The sequence below is a fragment of the Chrysemys picta genome, chromosome 2 (assembly GCF_011386835.1).
Source record: "Chrysemys picta bellii isolate R12L10 chromosome 2, ASM1138683v2, whole genome shotgun sequence".
In the NCBI taxonomy this organism is placed as follows: Eukaryota; Metazoa; Chordata; order Testudines; family Emydidae; genus Chrysemys; species Chrysemys picta.
The window spans coordinates 79,391,349-79,413,439 of record NC_088792.1 but is presented as its reverse complement, the minus strand read 5'-3'; the positions used below and the strand labels follow the sequence as shown (position 1 = coordinate 79,413,439).

Sequence of the window (22,091 nt, the reverse complement as noted above, 5' to 3'; positions counted from 1 at the left end):
TGCATCTTCATGGCAGTGTACATAGGTCCCTGCCGACCCGCCGCCTCTTCAGCTCCTTCTTACCGCCAGTGACGGTTGTTGGAGCAGCTCTTCTCTTGCTACGGCAAGTGATCCCCTAGTGGACTGTTTCTAGTGTTTCTGTATAGTTAAAAACTTAGTATTAGTTAGGGTTTTTTTTGCCAAGGGGAGGGGGGCGGGAGAGGGGCACACTTAGGCAGACTCAAGGCCTCTGGTCCCAGGCAGAACTTCCATTGCAAATCAACGTCAGGGAGATAAGAGTGGTCCACCTTGCTTGCCAGACGTTCCAGGCTCATCTGGAGGGCAGATGTTTAGGGGTATTGACCGACAACACATCATCAGCGACATTCTATATAAACAGACAGGGTGGTTCTCGCTCCTCTCCCCTGTGCCAGGAAGTCCTCAAGCTGTGGGACTTTTGCATTACCCATTCGATACATCTAGAGGCATCATACCTTCCAGGTTCCCAGAATGAGCTGGCCAATCATCTCAGCAGGTCATTTCACAATCACGAGTGGTACCTCTGCCGGGATGTTATCAACATCTTCCAATGGTGGGGGTTCCCCCAAATAGATTTGCTTGTAACGAAGTACAACAGGAAGTGTCACCATTTTTGCTCCTTCCTGAATCACAGCCTGGGCTCACTTGCAGATGCTTTTTTCCTTCCTTGGAAGGACCACCTACTATATGCTTTCCCGCTCTTCCCACTTGTACACAAGGTACTGCTGAAAATCAGAAGGGAGAGAGCGTCAATGATGTTAATAGCACCAGCGCGGCCTCACCAACACTGGTTTACCATGCTTCTAGACCCGTCAGTGGACACGCCAATAATTCTTCCCCTGGTCCTGGATTTGATCACCCAGGACCATGACTGCCTCCAGCATCCCAATCTGTAGTTGCTCCATCTCATGGCATGGAAACTCCATGGCTGAACCCCTCGGAGCTTACATGCTCTCAGACCCTCTTAGAGAGGTCCTCCTTAACAGCAGGAAGCCATCCACAAGGGCCACCTATCTGGCCAAGTGGAAAAGATTCTCCATTTGGGCATTACCAAAGCACACTCCATCCTTACAGGCATCAATTCCCTTTATCCTAGACTTTTTGTTGCATCTAAACCAGCAAGATCTGTCAATATCATCAATAAAAGTGCAGCTGGCCTCTATCTCAGCTTTCCACCCCAGTGCGGCCAGTCGGTTGGTTTTCGCAAACCCCATGGTGGGCCGCTTCCTCAAGGGATTAGATAGACTGTACCCTCAAGTAAAACAACCAGCTCCTCCATGGGATCTCAACCTTGTGCTATCTAGACTGATGGGACCTCCTTTTGAGCCCTTGTCAACATGCTCCCTCCTCTACCTCTCCTGGAAAGTAGCGTTCTTGGTAGCTGTAATTTCAGCCTGGAGAGTGTCTGAGCTTAAGGCCTTAACTCGGAGCCCCCATACGTGGTGTTCTATAAAAACAAGATGCAGTTACGACCACACCCGGCCTTCCTCCCGAAGGTAGTTTCACAATTCCACGCAAACCAGGACATTCTTCTTCGAGTGATTGCTCCTGTGTATTCCACAGCAGGTGTGCGTGCTTGCCACGTGCACCGGTGCCGGAAGTTTTTCCCTTAGCAGTACCTGTACTGGGGGAGCACTGCAGTGACCCCTGGAGTGGCACCTGTATATTGTGCTATAAGGGGAGCTATGGGCTCCCCCCACCCTTAGTTCCTTCTTGCCGCCAGTGAAGGTAGTTGGAACTTTTGTGCTCCAGCTCTGCTGCAGCCCTTCTTCTTGACCTTAGTGGTACCGTTATAGATTGTTCAGTAGATAGAGCGGGCTCAGGGCATGCCCCATGCCCCAGGCTTCAAGTCGTACGACTTCTGTCGCCGTTCTATGCCCAGGAGCGACCCTCAAGCTGAGGGTCTCCGCTGCCTGGGTGAGACTCACCTCAGCAACCGTTGCAAGATCTGCAGGTCGTTCAAGCCAAGAACCAAGAAGAGAGAGACTTCAGACTTCGAGCTCTCCTGATGGAGTCGGCGCTGACTCCGGTGCGTAGCTTGGACTCGGCACCGGCCGCTGCGTCGTCGGTACGTAGCAAGGCCCCTTCGACCAGTCGGCGCTACTCTCCTGCCAAAAAGCAAGGGAAGAGCTTGGCGTCGCAACGCCGCCGCGATAAGGACAAGAGGGAGGCTGGTCCCGCGCTGGGCAGCCCTCGATCCCCCCCCGGGCTCTAAGGCTCCGACTCGTGTGGAGCGGAGCAGCCCGGTACCGTCGATCCAGGCATCCCCACCGGTACGGATGCCGTCGATGCAGGAGGCGATGCAGGCTGCAAAGGACATTATGTCCCTGCCCATCCTGAGCTCGCAATCGAACACAGGCTCTAGGTCGCGAGGCAAGCCCCCTTTGGGTGCCCACCAGACCTCTCTGAGCAGCCACAGTTCCAGCTCCGAAGATCGCTCCCCGCACTGCTTGACGTGCAGCGGCTGCTCCTCCGACAGCTCCCGGCCACCCTTGACGCCGGCCAGATCGTCCGGGCCGCCATCGGGACAGGAGTCGCGGGGACCCCGCACACTGCCTGCCAGCGAGCGGAGGCACCGAGAGGCACACCGGGAACGCTCACCTGCTAGACTTGGGTACCAGAGCCGCTCTCGACAGGACAGACGTCGCCGCTCCCATTCCAGCTCCCGCTCGTCTAGGCGCCATGCCAGAGGCTCCCCTCGGGGTACCTCGGCATCAGGGCACCGAGCGTTGCGTCGCCATCACGCGTACCGAAGCAGTTCGTCGTGTGGGTCCTGTTCATAGTCGTCAAGATCCTGGTCCCAAGGGAGACGACGCCACAGACGCTGCTCCTACCGCTCCTGCGGCACCAAGCGTTTTTCGGCGACCTCGGCCTCAGCAAACGTCCATCCACCCTCAGCACGCGCCGTTCCGCCGGGGCACATATTGCCATCCTGTGCTCAGCCGAACCAATGGCAAGGGACTCCGTGGCAAGGACAGTGGTGCCAGTGGGCACCGTGGCTATCGGTGCCAGCCCAAGCAGAGGCCCATTTGGTCGCCGGAGCGTCCCGGGCTCCATTGGCCTCCTCTGGCCGCCCACAAGACAAGTCGGCGGGTCACGAGTCGGCGAACCTGTGCCAGGACTCTGACCTCGGTATCGATGCCCTGGCACCGACCGAGGCGCCCAGCTCCGTACGGGCCCTCTCCCCGATACCGGACGACACCATAGCGGTACCTCCGCCATCGGTCCCGCAGGAGGACTTCAAGGCGCACCAGGACCTGCTAAAGCGGGTGGCTTCCAAGCTCCAGCTGCAGACCGAGGAAATGGAGGGTCCGTCTGATTCCCTCTTTAATGTCCTGTCTCCCTCGACACCGGGCCGCGTGGCCCTGCCTCTGCACCAGAGTATTGCCAACATTTTAAACTCCTTTTGGCAAACTCCCGCCTCCTTGGCCCCAATCTCGAAAAAGGCCGATAGGAAATACTTTGTGCCGGCGAAGGACCATGAATACCTGTATTCACACCCGGCACCGAACTCGCTCGTTGTGGAATCGGTAAACCACAGAGAGTGTCAGGGCCAGCCCGCGCCCACCCCAAAAAACAAAGACACCAGGAGACTGGACTCCTTTGGCAGAAAATTTTATTTGTCGGCTAGCTTCCAGCTTTGCGTAGCCAACCACCAGGCCTTACTGAACAGGTACGACTTCAACCTGTGAGAGTCCCTGCCTAAATTTGAGCCCCTCCTCCCGGACTAGGACAGGAAGGACTTCAAGGCCCTGGTGGAAGAGGGGTCGTCACTGGCAAAAGCGGCCCTGCAAGCGGCGTCCGATGCGGCGGCCCGCTCGATGGCTTCTGCGATCACCATGCGCAGGGCGTCATGGCTCTTGTTGTCCGGGCTGTCGACGGAGGCACAATCACTGATGCAGGACCTCCCGTTCGATGGCAAGGCGCTCTTTGTGGACCAGACGGATGTCAGGCTGCATGGGATGAAAGATTCCCGCACCACCTTGCAGACCTTGGGCCTCTATGTCCCTCCGGCTAAGGACAAGGACAAGTCGCTTCCTGCGGCTCAGCCTGCGAGGAGCAGGTATGAGCCCCTGTACAAAAGGTTCTGCCCCGCAGCCTGGTCCCTCTAATGGCAAGAGGCAGGGGAAGAGACAGTTTTGACTACCTGCAGGGGGGCACTGGGCCTGTTGCCAGGGAGACCCCCCGATTAATCAAGTTTGTGTTCTGCAGCTGATTGTTTGCCTTCCTCAGGGCGTGGTCCCGCATAATTTTGGACCAATGGGTCCTCAGTACTATCTCCCAGGGCTACATGTTGCAGTTCACCTCACCCCCGCCAAATCACCCGCCATCCACGATGGCCCCGGGGGACCTGGAACGTGTCCTCCTCTTGCGTCAGGAGGTGGACTGGTTGCTCCACCTAGGGGCGGTGGAAAGGGTACCGGTTCAGTTCCAGGGCAAAGGGTTCTACTCCCGGTACTTCCTGATCTCAAAGGTGAAAAGGAGTCTCAGGCCTATTCTGGACCTGTGCGACCTGAACAGGTTTCTAACCCGTTCCAAGTTCCGCATGGTGTCCCGGGCCTCTAGTATCCCCTCCCTGGACCCGGGGGACTGGTATGCGGCCCTAGATCTCCAGGACGCATACTTTTATGTCCATATTTTTAAGGGATACAGACGTTTTCTCCGATTCGTGGTGGGGATGGACCACTACCAATTCACGGTCCTCCCCTTTGGCCTATCCACGGCTCCCAGGGTTTTCACGAAATGTATGTCTGTGGTGGCGGCCTACCTCAGGCGGGAGGGCATACAAATCTTCCCTTACCTGGATGACTGGCTCCTCAAGGGGGAGTCCCGTTTCGAAGTGGAGTCCAATGTAGAGCTGCTCCTCTTGACATACGCCAATCTAGGCCTGGTCCTGAACGAAACTAAATTGACATTAGTGCCCGTTCAGCACATAGGGTTCATTAGGGCCCTGCTGGACTCCTCCAGGGCCACAGCCTTTCTCCCCCTGGACAGGTTCGAGACCCTAAGGGATCTCATCGCCTCGGTCACGGCCTTCCCGGTGACCACGGCGAAGGCGTGTCTTCAGAGTCTGGGACACATGGCGGTGTGCACTTACGTGGTCTGCAATGCCAGGCTCCGTATGAGGCCCCTCCAATTATGGCTGGCCTCCCAGTTCTCCCAAGCTCGGGACGGTCTGGACAAGGTTCTCACGGTCCCGTCCCTGATACTCGCTTCCCTCCTGTGGTGGTCCTGCCCGATCAATATGTTGCAAGGGGTTCCCTTCAGGGAGACCAACCTGTCCATAGACCTGATGTCCGATGCTTCGGACCTGGCCCGGGGAGCCCACACGGGGGACATGCAAACCCAGGAAAAGTGGTCGGCCCTGGACTTGCCCCTTCACATAAATGTCAAGGAGCTCAGGGTGGTTTGATTGGCGTGCGTGGCGTTCCTCAGGCACCTCAGCGGCAAGGTGGTCAGAGTCCTCACGGACAACACCGCTGTCACGTACTACATCAAAAGGCCAGGCGGGACTCGCTCCCTAGCCCTCTGCCGGGAAGCCCTGAACCTAAGGGAGTTCTGTATAGCCCACAATATCTCCCTGAGGGCGGCTCACCTCCCGGGAGTCCGCAATACGCAAGCGGACCGCCTCAGCAGGGTCTTCTCCCCCTAGTACAAGTGGTCGTTCCACTAGGAGGTCGCTCACCGGCTCTTCCAAGAGTGGGGAGCTCCCCAGATCAACCTATTTGCAACCCGTCAGAACCGGCGTTGCTCCCGGTTCTGCTCCAGGGGAGGGGGAGGGGAAGGCGCGATCTCCGATGCGTTCCTCCTGAGCTGGTTGGGCCAGCTTCTCTATGCCTTTCCCCCGTTCTCACTCATCGCCAAGGTCCTTCAGAAGGTGAAAGCGGACAAGGCGAGGGAAATTCTCATAGCCCCAGCGTGGGCCCGCCAGCACTGGTACGGGCCCCTCTTATGCCTCCTAGTGGCCCTCCCGAGGGCGCTGCCACTCCGCCCGGACCTCCTCTCCCAGGACAGGGGGCGGGAGGGGCGCCTCCTCCATCCCAGTCTGGCCGCGCTTCACCTGACAGCGTGGCTGCTCCGTGGCTGATTGAGGAGAATCGGTGTTCGGAGCAGGTAAGACGAGTCCTCCTGGAAAGCAGGAAGCCGTCCACGCATCGGACGTACATGGCGAAGTGGTCCAGGTTCGCCAGGTGGGCGAGTGAGTGTGGAGTGTCCCCTTCCGCCGCACCTCTCCAGTTTATCCTGGACTACCTCTTATCCCTTAGGATCCAGGGACTGGCACCTTCCTCAGTCAGGGTGCACCTGACGGCCATATCAGCCTTTCACCCGCCGGTGCAAGACCACTTGGTCTTCTTCCACTCGATGATCTCCCATTTCCTGAAGGGCCTTGACCGTTTGTTCCCGTATGCTAGGCCCCCCGTGCCGCAATGGGACCTCAACCTGGTCTTGTCCCGTCTCACGGGACCCCCCTTTGAACCCCTGGCCACGTGTTCCTGGTCGTACCTCTCGTGGAAGGTGGCCTTCCTAGTGGCGATCATGTCGGCCCGATGTGTCTCGGAGCTCAGGGCCTTAACCTCAGAACCCCTCTATACGGTTTTCCATAGGGATAAAGTCCAGCTCCGCCCACATCCGACGTTCCTCCCGAAGGTGGTCTCCGCCTTCCATATGGAGCAGAGCATCTTCCTCCCGGTGCTCTGTCTAACGTGGAACGCCGCCTCCACACGCTCGATGTGCGTAGGGCGTTGGCTTTTTATCTGGACTAAACCGTTCTGGAAATCCTCTCAACCCTTTATTGCCTCGGCCGAGCTAAGGGGCAACCCATCTCTACCCAGCGGCTTTCCCGCTGGATCACCTCGTGCATATGCACGTGTTATGTTTTGGCAGGGATTCCCCCGCCACCAATTGTAAGGGCACACTATACGAGGGCTCAGGCCTCATCAGCTGCCTACGTCACCCATGTCCCCATCCAGGACATTTGTAGGGCGGCCACGTGGGCCTCAGTTCACACATTCACTTCGCATTACGTGATGGTCTCCCAGTCTAGGGATGACGCCGGGTTCAGCAGGGTGGTACTTTGTCCCGAACCATCGTGAACTCCTACCCACCTCCAACAGATATTGCTTGGAATCACCTACTGTGGAATACACAGGAGCAATCACTCGAAGAAGAAAGGACAGTTACCTGTTCCATAACTGGCGTTCTTCGAGATGTGTTGCTCCTGTCTATTCCACACCCTGTCCTCCTTCCCGTCTGTCAGAGTTGTCCGGCAAGAAGGAACTGAGGGTGGGGGGAGCCCGTAGCTCTCCTTATAGCGCGATATACAGGCGCCACTCCAGAGGTCGCTGTGGTGCTCCCCCAGTACAGGTACTGCTAAGGGAAAAACTTCCGGCACCGGTGCACGTGGCGAGCATGCACACCTACTGTGTGCTATGACTTGGCAAAGATACCTGCCCCCGTGCTGACAGCACATGCCATAAGGGCGCAGGCATACTCAGCGGTGTTCCTGGCTCAAGTTCCTATCCAGGACATCTGCAGGGTAGCGATGAGTCACACCTTTACATCGCACTACGCCATTACATAGTAGGCCAGAGATGATGCAGCTTTCAGCGGAGTGGTGCTATAATCAGCGGTCCCATAAACTCCAACCCCGTCTCCTAGTTAAAGCTTGGGAGTCACCTGCTTGGAACTGACATGAGCAAGCCCTTGAAAAAAAAACAGTTACCTGCCTCTCGTCACTGTTGTTCGAGATGTGTTGCCCATGTCCATTCCTATACCCACCCGCCTCCCCCTGTCAGAGTATCTGGCAAGAAGGAACTGAAGAGGCGGCAGGTCGGCAGGGACCTATATACGCTGCCATGGAGGCGCAACTCAAGGGGGCTCACAGCGATTCAATGGGTACCGCTAGGGGAAGAACCTTCTGACGACTGTGCATGTGGCATGCACATACCTACTTGGAATGGACATGAGTAACACATCTCAAAGAACAACAATTATGAGAGGTAGGTAACCGTTTTTTCTTTCCCTTTCACACATTGCCATTAAAATATTTTGTAGGCCAAAGGATGTCCTCTTACATTTGAGACCCCAGTGAAGACTGATGGCGTACCGTGTAACTAAAGGCCTCATTTAAAGCCTGATCCAATACCCACTTAAGTCAATGGAAGAGACTGACTCCAAGTTAATGGAAAGACAAGACTCCTGTTAAATTCACTGAGGCCTTTGACGATAACACAGATTGCACAAAGGTTAACTGAAGGGAAAATTTGGCCTATAGAATGTTTTAAAGATGATGATGGTGATGTGTGAGAAAGGAAGAACACAACTTAACTGCCAGAGCACACAGTAAATTTTCAGGGCTGGTAGTTAAATAAATACAATCGTTAAAATTGCTTGCCATCTGAGAGGATTTGATAACATTGATGAAGCCATTGGGTCACTTTTCAGAGTAGAACCACAGTTTAACTGATGGAGTCTGGTGCATTTCTTCAGTCTAGCACTGACCATCTGTTCTACTTCCATTTTTCAGCCAAACAGAGACCAGTTTTAAAATTATGCTGTGTTATGAACCAGTTTCTGACAAGTGAAATTTATGCATGTAACTGGTCAATAGAGTAAATTTGATAGACCCGTTTTATTAGATATTTCTAATACTGTATTACAGTTTTAAGGTATTTTTCAATTTTAAAACTGATAGATGCTGCTATAAAACTTTTGTAGACACTTTTAAATCCTACTTAAATCCAATTTCAGATTTCAAATTTTGATCACAAAAGCAAAATAAAGTATAACTTAGTTATACTACAGGAATTATATACTGGATCTCTACAGAAATGCTTCTATCTAAATCCTAATATTTTTATCAAAATGGCAGTCTTGCCTCACAAGACTTTTTTGGTGTCATCATTAATCTCTGGCGTTCACCCTGCAAATAATACTACTTTTTACCTTAATGTCTAATTGTAAAACAGTTTAGTTTGTTTTGTTGACATTTTATATAATTAGCAATATTAAATGTATAATGTGCTCATCATTTCAATGTTGGATGGATGAATAGATTCCATCCCTCTTTTCCTCCCCACTCTATCATATCATGGCATATTTTGTTGAGAAAAAATAACAATTAGAAATTTCTCAATGTTCAAACTGAGTCAGTAGTTATGCTGGTGCTAACAGTCGTGGGAGTGCTAATATAGACAAGCGATCAGCATTTTAAACACCATCTCATTTAGATCTGAGTAGTGTTCAATCACGTGGTGTGCTGATGGCTGCCTAGAGTACTGTCTACACTAACACTCCCCTGGGTATTATTACTAGTGGAGCTTAACAAGTATTTATAATGATGGGAAATTTTTAAGAGAAAATGGCTACTATAGACACCGACTTAGAATAAAGATTTTAAAAAATCAGTATAAAAGATTTCTGTGGTTTTAAGTAACTCTCTTAGATCTCTTTAAAATGTAAAATGCTTATTCTGATTTGTGCTACATCTGTTACCTTAAAAAGTGAGGCTGTTTTTACACAACTAGTTTATTTTGGGATAAAAAATATAGCTTTCCTTCCAAGTAATTTTTGAAAACATTGTTTTGTTATACAATGTTACTAAAACTATTACTCATCTAATGATTTTAAATTTAAAGTTATTAATGTGTTATAAAAAAATTGAATTTGTTATCCAGTCAAATTGCAGGAAAGCTATCTACTTTGCATCAGTAAAACTTTTTTAAAACAATGAACATTTAACAGCCTTCCAAGGAATGCAGGGGGGGACAGAAAACCTAACTGGCTTCAAGACTGAGCTTGATAAGTTTATGGAGGGGGTGGTATGGTGAGACCACCTACAATGCCAGACTGCCAGTAGGAAAAATTCCCAATGGCCAGAGACAGGACACTAGATGGGGAGGGCTCTGAGTTACTACAGAGAATTCTTTCCCAGAAATCCACCAGCCAGGTGTCTGGCTGGTGGATCTTACCCAGATGCTCAGGGTCTAACTGATCGCCATATTGGGATCAGGAAGGAATTTTCCCCCAGGTAAGATAGGCAGAAACCTGGGGTGGGGGTTGCCTGCCTCTGCAGCATGGGGCATAGGTCACTTACAGGTTTAAACTAGTGTAAATGGTGAATTCTCTGTAACCTGAAGTCTTTAAACCATGATTTGAGGACTTCAGTAACTTAGCCAGAGGGTAGGGGTCTATTAGAGGAGGAGTGGATGGGTGAGGTTCTGTGGCCTGCAATGTGCAGGAAGTCAAACTAAATGATCATGATGGTCTTTTCTGACCTTCAAGTCTGTGAGTCTGAGTCATAACATTTTATTCATAAAAACAAAATGTCTTAAGGACTTTCCGGGTATTAAAAAAAGCAAATTTAGGATTTAGAAACTTTAAATGTTTTATTTCTAAAAATATTTTAAATGTATGCAGTAGCTTCAGAAAGGCCTCTTAAACTTTCAACGGTCACAGCAGACCCCATTATTTTAGATCTTCTGGTAGATTATAGCATCTAGGAAACTCCTTTAGTAATCTTAAAAGCTCAATTTTGTTGCATGTTTGCTATGACAACACTGAGGGAATGTGAGATTTTGCTCCAACTGCTTCAAACCTAAATGTTTCCACTTCACCTCAGCATTTATCTGTCAGTGGGAGAGGCCATTATCGGAACACAAACTCATATTTGATTATTGTTATTGCTTAAATATGTGTAACAAAGGAAAACCTATTTAGCCTTTGGATGCTTTCCTAAATATATCCAAATCTAATTAGTGAACTTGCCATATTTGGTTGCCCAGATTCTAATAAACCAAAAGCCATGTTTCAAGATGTCAAAAATACTAATTTCTATTTTCAAGAACTTTTTTTTCTGTGTGAAGCACTCTAAGTTGTGTTGGCTATGTGTCCAGTTTTAGAAAATCATTGATGTGTGATGTGTTCCATTTTTCTTTGTTTCCCTTAGGGCCCTGGAAACTAACAAATACAATCACATCACTGCTACTTACTTCTTACTAGCTGAGAGGATTCTGAGAGAGAAACAGGAGAAAGAAATTCAAACCAGATCTGCAAGCCCTAGCAACATCAAAGCTCAGTTCAGGTGAGAATTTAGACACTTCAGTGATTCAGTCAATTTAATCAGAATGTTTTGAAATTCCAAGATAATTTTGTAAAAAAAAAATAGAAAAATATTCTTTCATTGCTTGTTCCAAACATCTTGGGAGAAGTGCAGCTGAAATATAAACAAGCTTCAGAATAGATGTTCATATCTTCCATGGGAAGGTCATGTTCAGAGTGTCCTACCTGTATTAGGTCTTATAGAGAAACGATTTGGTATGATTTCCTTCTGTTGGTTGTGTTTACACTTGATTAAATTCCACTTTGTAAAAACTATTCTGTTGGTGTAATTTCCTAATTGCACTCCAGTGCTGATGGGGATCTGTCATAAAGGAAAAGCTGAATTGACGTTTACATAAGGATTTAATTGTCAGGTTGTGTTCTGGGCTTCAGTAAATCTAGGTTAATTCAAGTACTTCTCAGGATGAAGCCCTTAAAAAGGACATAAGTTTTGAGATTTTTTTTTAAAGTAAGTTAGATGTATTTATTGATTAAGGAAACATTTGGAAATGGCTGTCTTCAATCTACTTAGCTAAACTGATTTTTAGTAATAAAAATGTTTTCAACATAGATCAGTAAGTTTAGTTTATCTGTCAGTGTCTCTCAACGACTGTTCCGTGGACGGGTGCTGGTCCCTGAGATTTACGTGACACGGTTTAGGAAGGCAGCAAGCCAGTCCCTGATATCAAAAAGGTTGAGAAACACTGATCTATATAATCCTTTTAAAAATTACTCCTGGAGGGATTCTGCGGGACTGTGCGCTTGCAGAAAACAGTCTCTCTCCACCCCACCCCCTCAGATTTCCTTCTTTTCCCTGCAGAAAATGGCAGGGAGGCAAAGGGAAGCCACGTAGGGGTGGGGGCGTGACCATGTGCAGTTTTTTTGAGGGGGGAATGGGGGTGAGGTTATGGGAGAGATGAGGCATGGGGGGGGGTACAGAGGGTTATGTGCCACTGTCCCCTCCCTCCTTTCTGCAAACGTGGAGCTGCCCAGCTCGGAGGCTGTGTTTCGGGCTCCGCTGACTTTGCAGCTGAACACAGCCTCCTGGGTCCTAGTGCCAGTTGGGCTCTCCTTCTGTGTGCTGGGAGCCTTCCTATTTTCTGTGGAACAGTGAGTGCCAGCAGTGGGGCCAGATAAGGGGGTGGAGGGTCAGGGGGAAAAGAGGCAGTGGGGAAGGAGGAGGGGTGGAATAGGGCAGGGGGAGGGGAATGTGGCAGTGAGGGAAGGGGGATGGAGAAGAAAAGGGGATAGGGGAATCAAAGGGGGAAGCGGGAGCCCGGTATGCGGCGTCCCCTTGCCAGCAGCCTGGAGCTCCCCTGTTAAGCAGGCCCATCGAACCCTCGCCCTGACAAGCCCTAACCCCTACACCTGGACCCCTCCGACAAGCCTCCCAACCCCACTAACCCTCAGCCAGCTGCACCTGGACCCCCACCCCTTCGAGCCCCATTCCCCTGAACCTGGACCCCCCACTGAGCCCAACCACGATCCCCTGGATCCTGCAGAGTCCCATTGCCCCTGCACCCGGAACCCCACAACAATCCCCTGTGCATCCAGATCTCTCACTGAGCTGCCTGCAGCTAGGTTGCCCCACACAGAAACCTCTCACCGCACACCTGGATCCCCCCCACACTTGGCTCCTGCTGGACTGAGCCTGCCCAGCCATGCCTTGCACTGTGTCAGGGTCAGGTGCAGCCTCACTGCCGAGTCCCTGTACTGGGAGAGATGGGGTCTTGAGGGTGATCTCCCACCTCAATGCAGCCAGTGGCTTTTGCTCTCCACTGCCATGCTGGAGCCACATTTATTTATTGACAAATAAAATTTGAAAATTTTTTGCAGAAGTTTAAAAAATTGTACGCTTAATTTTTTGGTGCAGAATTCCCTCAGGGGTAAAAAATTTAATAACAGCAAGGCTCCTGAAATCTGTGGTAGCTCCATCTCATGTGGCAAAGATAGGAGAAATCTGCTTCTGCTTTTGTGTATATAGCTGGTATTGGTTTGTTCACCCAGCCTGCCATTTGCTGCAGACCTTCTAGTAACCTGAAAGCCTTTAATTCTTCTGCATTTTCAAGTTTAGGTTCAAATTCATGCTGAAGAAAGAAACGGAGAGGATTTTAGTGTGAACGTGCTGAATTGAAAGTTTCTGCTATATTTAAAATGTTCAGTGGGGGAAGAGGTTCCCTCTTCCCCTAAGCTCTGAGTTTTGTTTGGTGGCGTTAATGTGTTGAGTGAGATTTAAGAAGCAAGCCTGCTGTTGTTAGGTTCCCTGAGCAAGGCTCTGTTGACTTTGAGAATCATCTTTGAGTTATTGCCCTGTCTTGATTATCATTTTTGGAAAGATTATGGAGATTGTGCTGAGGTAGTTCCATCAATATTTGTATTCTTTAAATCTTTGGTTCCCTCCCTTCCCCAGTGACTGTGTCTTTACGGCTGAGGTGTAGTAGAGAGTAGTGGTAGTTAACCTCCTTCCAGTGATGGATGAAAATCAGGTGCCTGTGCTGATTCTTTTTGATCTGTTGCCTGCCTTCAGAAGTGTTATCAGGCTTGAAATTAGATGAAGGTTTCTGACCGTCAGAGGGGTGAAATATTGGAACGGCCTTCCGAGGGAAACGGTGGGGGCGAGGGACCTGTCTGGTTTTAAGATTAAGTTAGATAAGTTTATGGAGGGAATGGTTTAATGGTAAAACATAGTAGTCAAGAAAACCAAGCAATGGTAGGTAAATAGCATAATGGCTAACAGGGGTCAGGATGGAGACTCTTGCCTATATGCTCGGGGTCTTACTGATCGCCATATTTGGGGTCGGGAAGGAATTTTCCTCCAGGGCAGATTGGCTGAGCCTCTGGAGGTTTTTCGCCTTCCTCCGCAGCATGGGGCAGGGATCTCTAGCAGGAGGGTCTCTGCCGATTGAAGTCACTAGTAACAGGATTGGGGACTTAAGCAGCAGAGTCCAGGGAAGGGGTAGGGACGGTTTTATGGCCTGCAGCATGCAGGGGGTCAGACCAGATGATCATAATGGTCCCTTCTGACCTTAAAGTCTATGAGTCTATGAGTTAACCCAGGTCTGGACTCTAGTGGGTGGAAATGAAGATACTCCGGAGAGGCTCCATACTTTTATTTCCAAGGATGGTATTGGGCAATTGCTCTTCTGTTCCAAGGGTTTTCTCATGCAGGATTCCATTTTGTCAACATATATAGGGAGTCATTAGGAAGAACAATGGGGAGATGTGGGTTGTGATATCTTTCCATTTTATATCCCTATTTCATTGAAGCCAGCTGGTGCAGTTGAGGTCTAATTAACTGAGACTCAACCCATACAAGCCTGAAATTGCTGTAGAGTGAGGGATACATTTGAAAAACTAGTTAACACTAGTTCAGCTCCCTTGACTGGAGGAGTTTGCCTGCTGTTTCTGATCTACCTTTACAGTTTTGGTGGCCTTACACGCTGTATGCAGCTTCTTCCAAAGCCCATTTGAAAACTTCAGTTAGTTCACTTACTGAGCTCACTTAATGGTCTTTGCTGCAGGAAACATGCTTGTACTGCATGGGCTGCACTGGCTAACAGTTTATTGCTGCATGCAGTTAAGTGTTCATTTTTATCTTGCTGCTGAAGAGATTACTTCTCTCCTACTGTGGTACCTTGGCCTTTCATTCTGACACTCCCAGGATACCCTGTTCTTATTTTACATGAACTAAGATGAAAGAATCTGTGCATTTTTCAAAATAAATCCAAATAGAATACTCACATTTTTCAGTGTTTACTGTTAGAACAGTCAAAAAAAATAGCACCATAAACTGAAAATCCTGAATATGCCTTCAAATGACAGATGTTTTTAAAAGATTAAGTTTTATAGCACTGACTTTCAGACCTCCCAACAGTCCTGGTTTTTGCAGGACCGTCCTGCAAAACTCCTGTCCCAGTTGAAGTGGCTCTTGTCCTTTGGGGCTGATAGGGTTTGGTTCCCTGCTCCAGGCGTTGCAACCTGGCCATGGCACATGGGGTTGCAGTACTACTCACTCAGATTTGCCCTGGCCATATTTCTCTTTCTCTCCCCGCCCCCCATCAGTGGGGCCAGGCCAACCCTGGAGAGGGGAATTGAGCCCAGACAGCACCATGGAACGGGACAGCTGTGGGATGACTTATTACTGTTTCATTTATCAGTTTGTTCCAAAACCTCCTGCACATCTACCAATGTGATATATGCCATCATGTGCTAGCAATGCTCCTCTGCCATGTACATTGGCCAAATCTGACAGTCTCTGCTCAAAAGAATAAATGGACACAAATCTGACATCAGGAATTATAACCTCAAAATCCAGTAGGAGAACACTTCAACTCAATAAGAGACCTCAAAGTGGCAATTCTTTAACAAAAACCTTCAAAAACAGACTCCAACCTGAAGCTGCAGAACTGGAATTTTAATTTGCAAACTGGATACCATCAGATTAGGGCTGAATAAAGACTGGGAGTGGTTGGGTCATTACAAAACCTAAACTTAATTTCTCCAATACTAATTTCTCCCTATTGTTACTCACACCTTCTTGTCAACTGTCTGTAATGGGCCACTCTCTTACCACTTCAAAAGTTATTTTTCCTCCCTTTTAATTGATTTATCTCATGAGACTGACCTCACACTTGGTAAAGCACCCCCCATCCTTTCATGTATTTATACCTGTTACTGTATTTTTCACTTCATACATCTGATGAATTGGGTTCTAGCCCACGAAAGCTTATGCCCAAATAAATTTGTTAGTCTCTAAGGTGCCACAAGGCACCTTTTTTTTTGTTTTTTTTTTTGCTGATTCAGTGGTAGCTGTGTTAGTCTGTAACAATCTGAGACATTTCCTCAACTTTGTCACCTAAAATGAATGGCTTAGGTGTAGGAATCTCCCTCAGATCATCTGCAGTGAGGACCGATGCACAGAATTTATTTAGCTTCTCCGCAATGGCCTTGTCTTCCTTGAATGCTCCTTTAGCACCTTGATCGTTCAGTGCTAAAGGAGCAAACTGATTGTTTGGGAGGCTTCCTGTTTCTGATGTATTTAAAAAAAACAAACTGCTGTTAGTTTTTGTGTCTTCATATAGTTGCGCTTCAAATTCTTTTTTCGCCAGAAAAAACTTTTACACTTGACTTGCCAGAATTTATCCTCCTCTGTATTTTCCTCAGTAGGATTTGACTTTCAATTTTTACAAGATGTCTTGTTGTCTCAAACTGCCTCTTTTACTCTTGTTTAGCATGATGGCATTTTTTGATGTTCTTACTGTTTTGTTTTTTTATTTGGGGTATACATTTAGTTAGAGCCTCTCTTTAAAGTTTCTGTGCAGTTTGCAGGTATTTCACTCTTGTGACTCTTCTATGGTACTGTGATTAAATTAAGATTTTTACTCTATTTGACTCTTTGTTCTCTTTCAGATATAGTGCCACTCCCCCACCAGTGTAACCACCTCTGTCATTCCTATATATTTTGTACCCTGGTATTACTGTGTTTCATTGATTATCTTTGTTCCACCAAGTTTCTGTGATGTCAATTATATCAATATCCTAAGTTCACCCATCTTAATATTTATCTACCTTCATGGGATGTAATTGAATGGGACTCTTTTTGTTGTTGACTGTTTCTATTCAGTTCCTACCTGTACTTTATCAACTTCTATCCTCTCTTCTTTACTGTGATTTGGAGTAACCTCTTTAATAAATACTCCTCTAATGGATGTGTCTGTCCTGACCGTGTGCTCCTCTGCGCCTGTTGGTTTCGCCCAACCTTTAGTTGAAAAACTCTTCTGCAACCTTTTAAAGTGTCACTTCTTTCATAACTGCTTTGATTTGAGGTTTGTGCTGAATACAGTCGTATTACATTCAAAGTTCCATTCACTTACAGATAAAATGTCTTTGAAAGTATCATGTTTTATTTGGTGCCTGGACTCATATGACTTGTTGGTTGAATATTGAAATGATTAGCAGAAATTGATTTAGACAATGGCAGTACATCAACTCTGTTACAGCTTAAATTCTAAGGTAAAAAATTTCTAATCAGCTGTATTCATATACTATAAGTAAAGGCAATTTTGTAAAAGCAAACTTAGACCATATGTTCAGAAAAAGAGACTGTGACATTTGAAAATGTCATTTTTTCTGAATGAATGGTTTAAAATATGTGAATGAGAAGATGAAAACTATCAGTGTGTCTGAGCAAATATGGCTTTTATGTTGTTGTTTGAAAACTGGGAAGAATGAAAAAGCTCCAGATTAACCTTGTCTACAATACCGTCATCCTTAGATTGTGTTTGAAAAGCTCCAAGAATAGGACCCTCCCTGTTTAGTCCCTACTGATTCTAGACCTCCCACAAACCATTTGATTTAGTGTTTTCTGTGACTGTGAAGAAAGTTTTTTTTTTTTCAATTTTGTTTTCTGAGAGCTGTCATGGATTTTTCAGATCTCTAAATTGGCAGCAACCAACTTAAATTATACTTATCAGTTTTCCTTAAAATTGATATTTATAAATTGTACTGGCTTGCCAAGTAGGATAACTGCTGTGTCCTCTCTATACTATGAAGATTTTATATTGTGTATTCTTAAGCTGTCAATCAAATCTAATTTTACTCCTTTTTTTCCCCTTCTCAATCTCTTACCTAGGCAATCATGGCCAACAAAAATCGATGTACCCCAGGACCTGGAGGATGACCTTACAGCTTCTCCTCTTTCCCATGCAGCTGTTCCTCAGTCTCCAGCTCGCACTGCTGAAAATGTTCTTAATGGTCACAGAAGTAAGGCACTTGGCGATTCAGCAAAGAAAGAGGATATCCCTGAATTAGCTGGGCCAGCACTTTCAGTGGTTCCTTCAGTGAGCTTAAAACCCACTACTAGTGGGCGGAAGTGCTTGTTTAGAGTAGAAGAAGATGAAGAGGAAGATGAAGAAGATAAGAAACCCATTTCTCTTTCAACTCAAGTTGTTTTGCGCCGCAAGCCTTCAGTTACAAATCGTCTCACTTCCAGGAAGAGTGCACCAGTCCTCAATCAAATCTTTGAGGAAGGGGAGTCAGATGATGAGTTTGACATGGATGAGAACTTACCCCCAAAGCTTAGCAGGTTAAAAATGAATATTGCTTCACCTAGCACAGTGCATAAGCGCTACCACAGAAGGAAAAGCCAGGGTCGGGGGTCTAGTTGCAGTAGCTCAGAAACTAGTGATGACGACTCAGAAAGTAGGAGACGGCTAGATAAAGATAGTGGGTTTACATACTCCTGGCATAGACGGGATAGTAGTGAAGGGCCACCTGGAAACCAAGGAGATGGTGGTGGACAGAGCAAACCAAGCAATGGAAATGGAGGCGTAGACAAAACAAGCCCTAGCGATAACAACAAAAGTGGGGGAAGTCCCTCCACGGGCTCCGGTGGTAGCACTAATAACACTTCAGGTTCTACTCGTAGATGTGCTGGATCTGGAAACTCAATGCAGTTATCTTCTAGAAGTGCAGGGGACCTTGTTGAAAGCCTAAAATTGATGAGCCTTTGCTTAGGTTCCCAGATTCATGGCAGCACTAAATACATTATTGATCCTCAAAACAATCTGTCATTTTCCAGTGTGAAAGTGCAAGAGAAATCAATGTGGAAAATGTGCATAAGTTCTAGTGGGAGTGCAAACCCAGCTTCATCTTTGGGCAGCATAAAATTCTTTTCTGACCACATGTCAGACACAGCGAATGAGTTGGAACGGATAAAGAGTAAGAACTTGAAAAATAACGTGCTACAACTACCTCTCTGTGAAAAGACTATATCTGTGAATATTCAGCGGAACCCCAAGGAGGGACTGCTGTGTACCTCCAGTCAAACTAGTTGTTGTCATGTCATTTGACAATGACCTGACTTAATAGCTCAATCTACTTGACACCACCATTCTTCCTGTTCAGAGCTGTGAACACCTTATTTCAATGAACCCCATTTTTTGTCTTAATATTTTAAAGTGGGCTTTATGAGCAGTTATTTATTACATTTTAATTTTGTGTTTGCTTGATGGTATGACAATGCATGGGCTTTGTGCATGCTGCTAGCCAATACATCTTTCTTTCCCAACATAATAGACTATTTTATTGTGTAATTTTTACACGTATAATTTTACTATGGAAGATCTGGATTAAATTAAAATGTATATCTGGATCCTAGTGTAAATGTAGCACTTGGAAATTTCATATTCTGCACTTAAACTAGAGAGAGAGAGAAGCTTTTGTTTGCTTGTGAAATGTTAATTCTTGTTCTGACCTTCTGTGATATCTAAAATATGTGATATGTGGCATACTTCTGTGTGTCTGAAACAGAACCAAAGCAATAATGTTTTGATGCTGAAAACTCCTCAGGGAGCTTTCACATGTTCCAAGGCTTGTACAAAGCAAAGATGCACTGAAAATTAGTGATCTTAAACTATGATTTTAAACCCACACCTATTTGTCTTAAGCTATATGGTTAAAGTTGTGGCTCAAAATCAAACTGAAAAGATCTTGTTTTCCTATAGGCAAGATTTTTTAAAAAGCAACTAGATTTGTAAGGCAGCTTTTTCCCATAGAAATATGTTAATATTACAAGCAGACAATCTTCTTTTTTAATATAACAAAGGTAAATTATAACGTCTACTTCTGAGTTTTTACATTCTAACTGAAAATAAATAGTTTGTATACATTATCTCCGTTAGTAGTAGTATATCATGACAATTACCTTAAATATTTTAGCATTTCTTATTCTAAGTGTGACTCTTAGATCTCAAAATGCAATAAAGAATGGAAAATGTTTAAATAATTGGATGCAAATTTAAATTAATCAGTATTATTGTCTGATAAAAATTTTCCTCATCATTAGACTTTTTGGCTTTTGTCAGGACTTAATATGTTGTGTTGTCTCCAGTATTTACTCTGTTCTTTTAATTTCCCTCAATAATCTTGTTTTCTATTAAAATCAAGTCCAATATTTACAAAAACTAAAAATTGGCACATAAGAAAATATCCTTCCACATTCTTTAAAGCTATTAGCTTTTCCATTTTGTGTCCCCATTGCCATTGAAATAATGGCAAATTCGCGCTTTAGAATATTTCTGTACAAAAGATTACTTTTGACCAGATGAACTAACTTTTGTGGAATTTTATTACCTAGAATAAAATATATTGCAGATTCCTAATTTTGGGAAGGGCAAGAATGTTTTATTTTTTCATGCTGTGCACTGGGTCTTCAAAGCAATGCTAGTAAAAATTGGTGGTATTATGTAGCAGCACCCCAGCCAGACATTGAATGTCTGAAAGGAGTTTACACTGTTTAGCATATTGTAACATTTACAAAATGGTCAAATACAATGCATTTCATGTACACCGTAGAGTGAGTAGAGCACCAAAGAACTGCATTACATTTGGTCATCATTTCTGTAGTTCACACTGGCTTTTCTTAATTAGTATGATACAGTTTATTAGGACAATCTACATTGCACAGGATACTTTTACTGTCTAGCCTAGCTAGGGATTATACATTCTGCTCCCTAAAAAAAAAAAAAAAACAAGTGATAAACATTTTACTTTATGGAACTTTTCAGTTTTAAGCTACAGTTGCAGTTCAGTCAGTGTGAGATTTATAAATTGAAAGCTACAAGAAGAGATGTGTGGGTGAAGCCATAGAACACATTTGCTTGATATTTTTGAGCAGGGATCTTATAAAGGGCCAGAAATAAGATGTGTGGTTCACAGACAGTGAGCATAACATCTATATTAAAAGTAAGAGAAAAGTTTATAAAGGGCATTGGCAATAAACTATTGCAGCTTTTTTTTCCAAGTATTGTAAATACTTTCCTGATATTATGTACAGCCTTGGAATGGCACCTTTTAACTAACCCCAGGTGTATTTTGTTTCCAATGTTTTTATATACAGATGTATATATGGTGCTCACTTTAGAACAGCAGTGTTGACCATTTATGCTGCATAGCTGTATTATAGCCTTATTAGTTGTGTATGGTTGGTTGAACTTCTGGATGTACAAAAGTTAGTCTGAGTGTTGTCCTTTTATCCATTTGTTCATAGGTGAATGATTGTGCATGTGTTGTATGTTATATTATGTTGTCACGTAAAAGGAAGGGAGAGAATAACCACTACATTAAAATAATATTGGACCAAACTATTTAGAGCAAGTAAACAGTTTCTTGTACCCCTTAACCTGTCTTTAAAAGTTGCATATAGTTATGGTAGCGTATAAATTAAATATTGTGGAAAAACAATTAGTCTTGTATTTTTCTCCGTGTGTATATATAAATGTACCTTTAGCAACTTTATCTGTATTTAAGATGTGACAATCTTGACACAGAATTTTAAGAGTAGCAGTAAAAATAAAATAGAACAGAATTAAAGAACTTCTCACCAAGAAAGAATGTGTGTGTTAAGAGGGTACAGAAATATCAGCTGATCTTGTCGGTTGCTTCCAGCAATGTTTGGCTTTCTTCATTGTATAAACATTCATGGTGTGTGACAGAAATGGAAAATCCAGTTAATAAAAATGACATCTTGATTGGTGCATAAACTTTGTTTTCCATGTCAACTTTATACAATTTGCTAATCAGACTATTCATTCTACACTGGGGGGATGAAATAAAATCTCTTCTGCTCTCGAATCACTTATCAGAACATATGAAATGGTGATGATGGTGTTTGGTTGAAACAGATGGGAACGTCTTTGCAACATTAGGCACTTTTTTGTGAATCTAGCCTTAAGAAGTAGTTAGGCACTACTGACATTTACAAAACCATCACTCAGCTGCTCCCATCCCTCTAGGTGCCTAAATTTCTGTTGGTTGGGTATGCGCAGTGTCATCTAGCTGCTCAGCAATGGAGCTCCTACTTAAGCCCTGACAGGACTGTCCCAGTAGAAGTGCTCAGTGTATGCTTAACCTGCACAAGAGACAGCAGGCTACAAGCAGACTGGGAATTTTTGGGTCTGGCTGGTGGCTACGGT

General features: G+C 45.8%; 1 protein-coding gene across 3 annotated transcripts in view; it reads left to right on the top strand.

Annotated features, from left to right (window-relative positions):
* The window catches only part of SNRK (SNF related kinase), an 85,780-nt gene extending 64,121 nt beyond the window's left edge, over positions 1–21,659 (top strand). For all 3 annotated transcript variants that reach the window (XM_008171581.4, XM_042840604.2, XM_042840603.2), the window contains 2 exons: positions 10,967–11,101; positions 17,750–21,659. In XM_008171581.4, coding sequence (XP_008169803.2) covers positions 10,967–11,101; positions 17,750–18,968 — 1,354 coding nt within the window. In that variant the 3' untranslated portion in view covers positions 18,969–21,659. The remainder of the gene's footprint in view (positions 1–10,966; positions 11,102–17,749) is intronic.
* Positions 21,660–22,091: the final 432 nt, after the last annotated feature.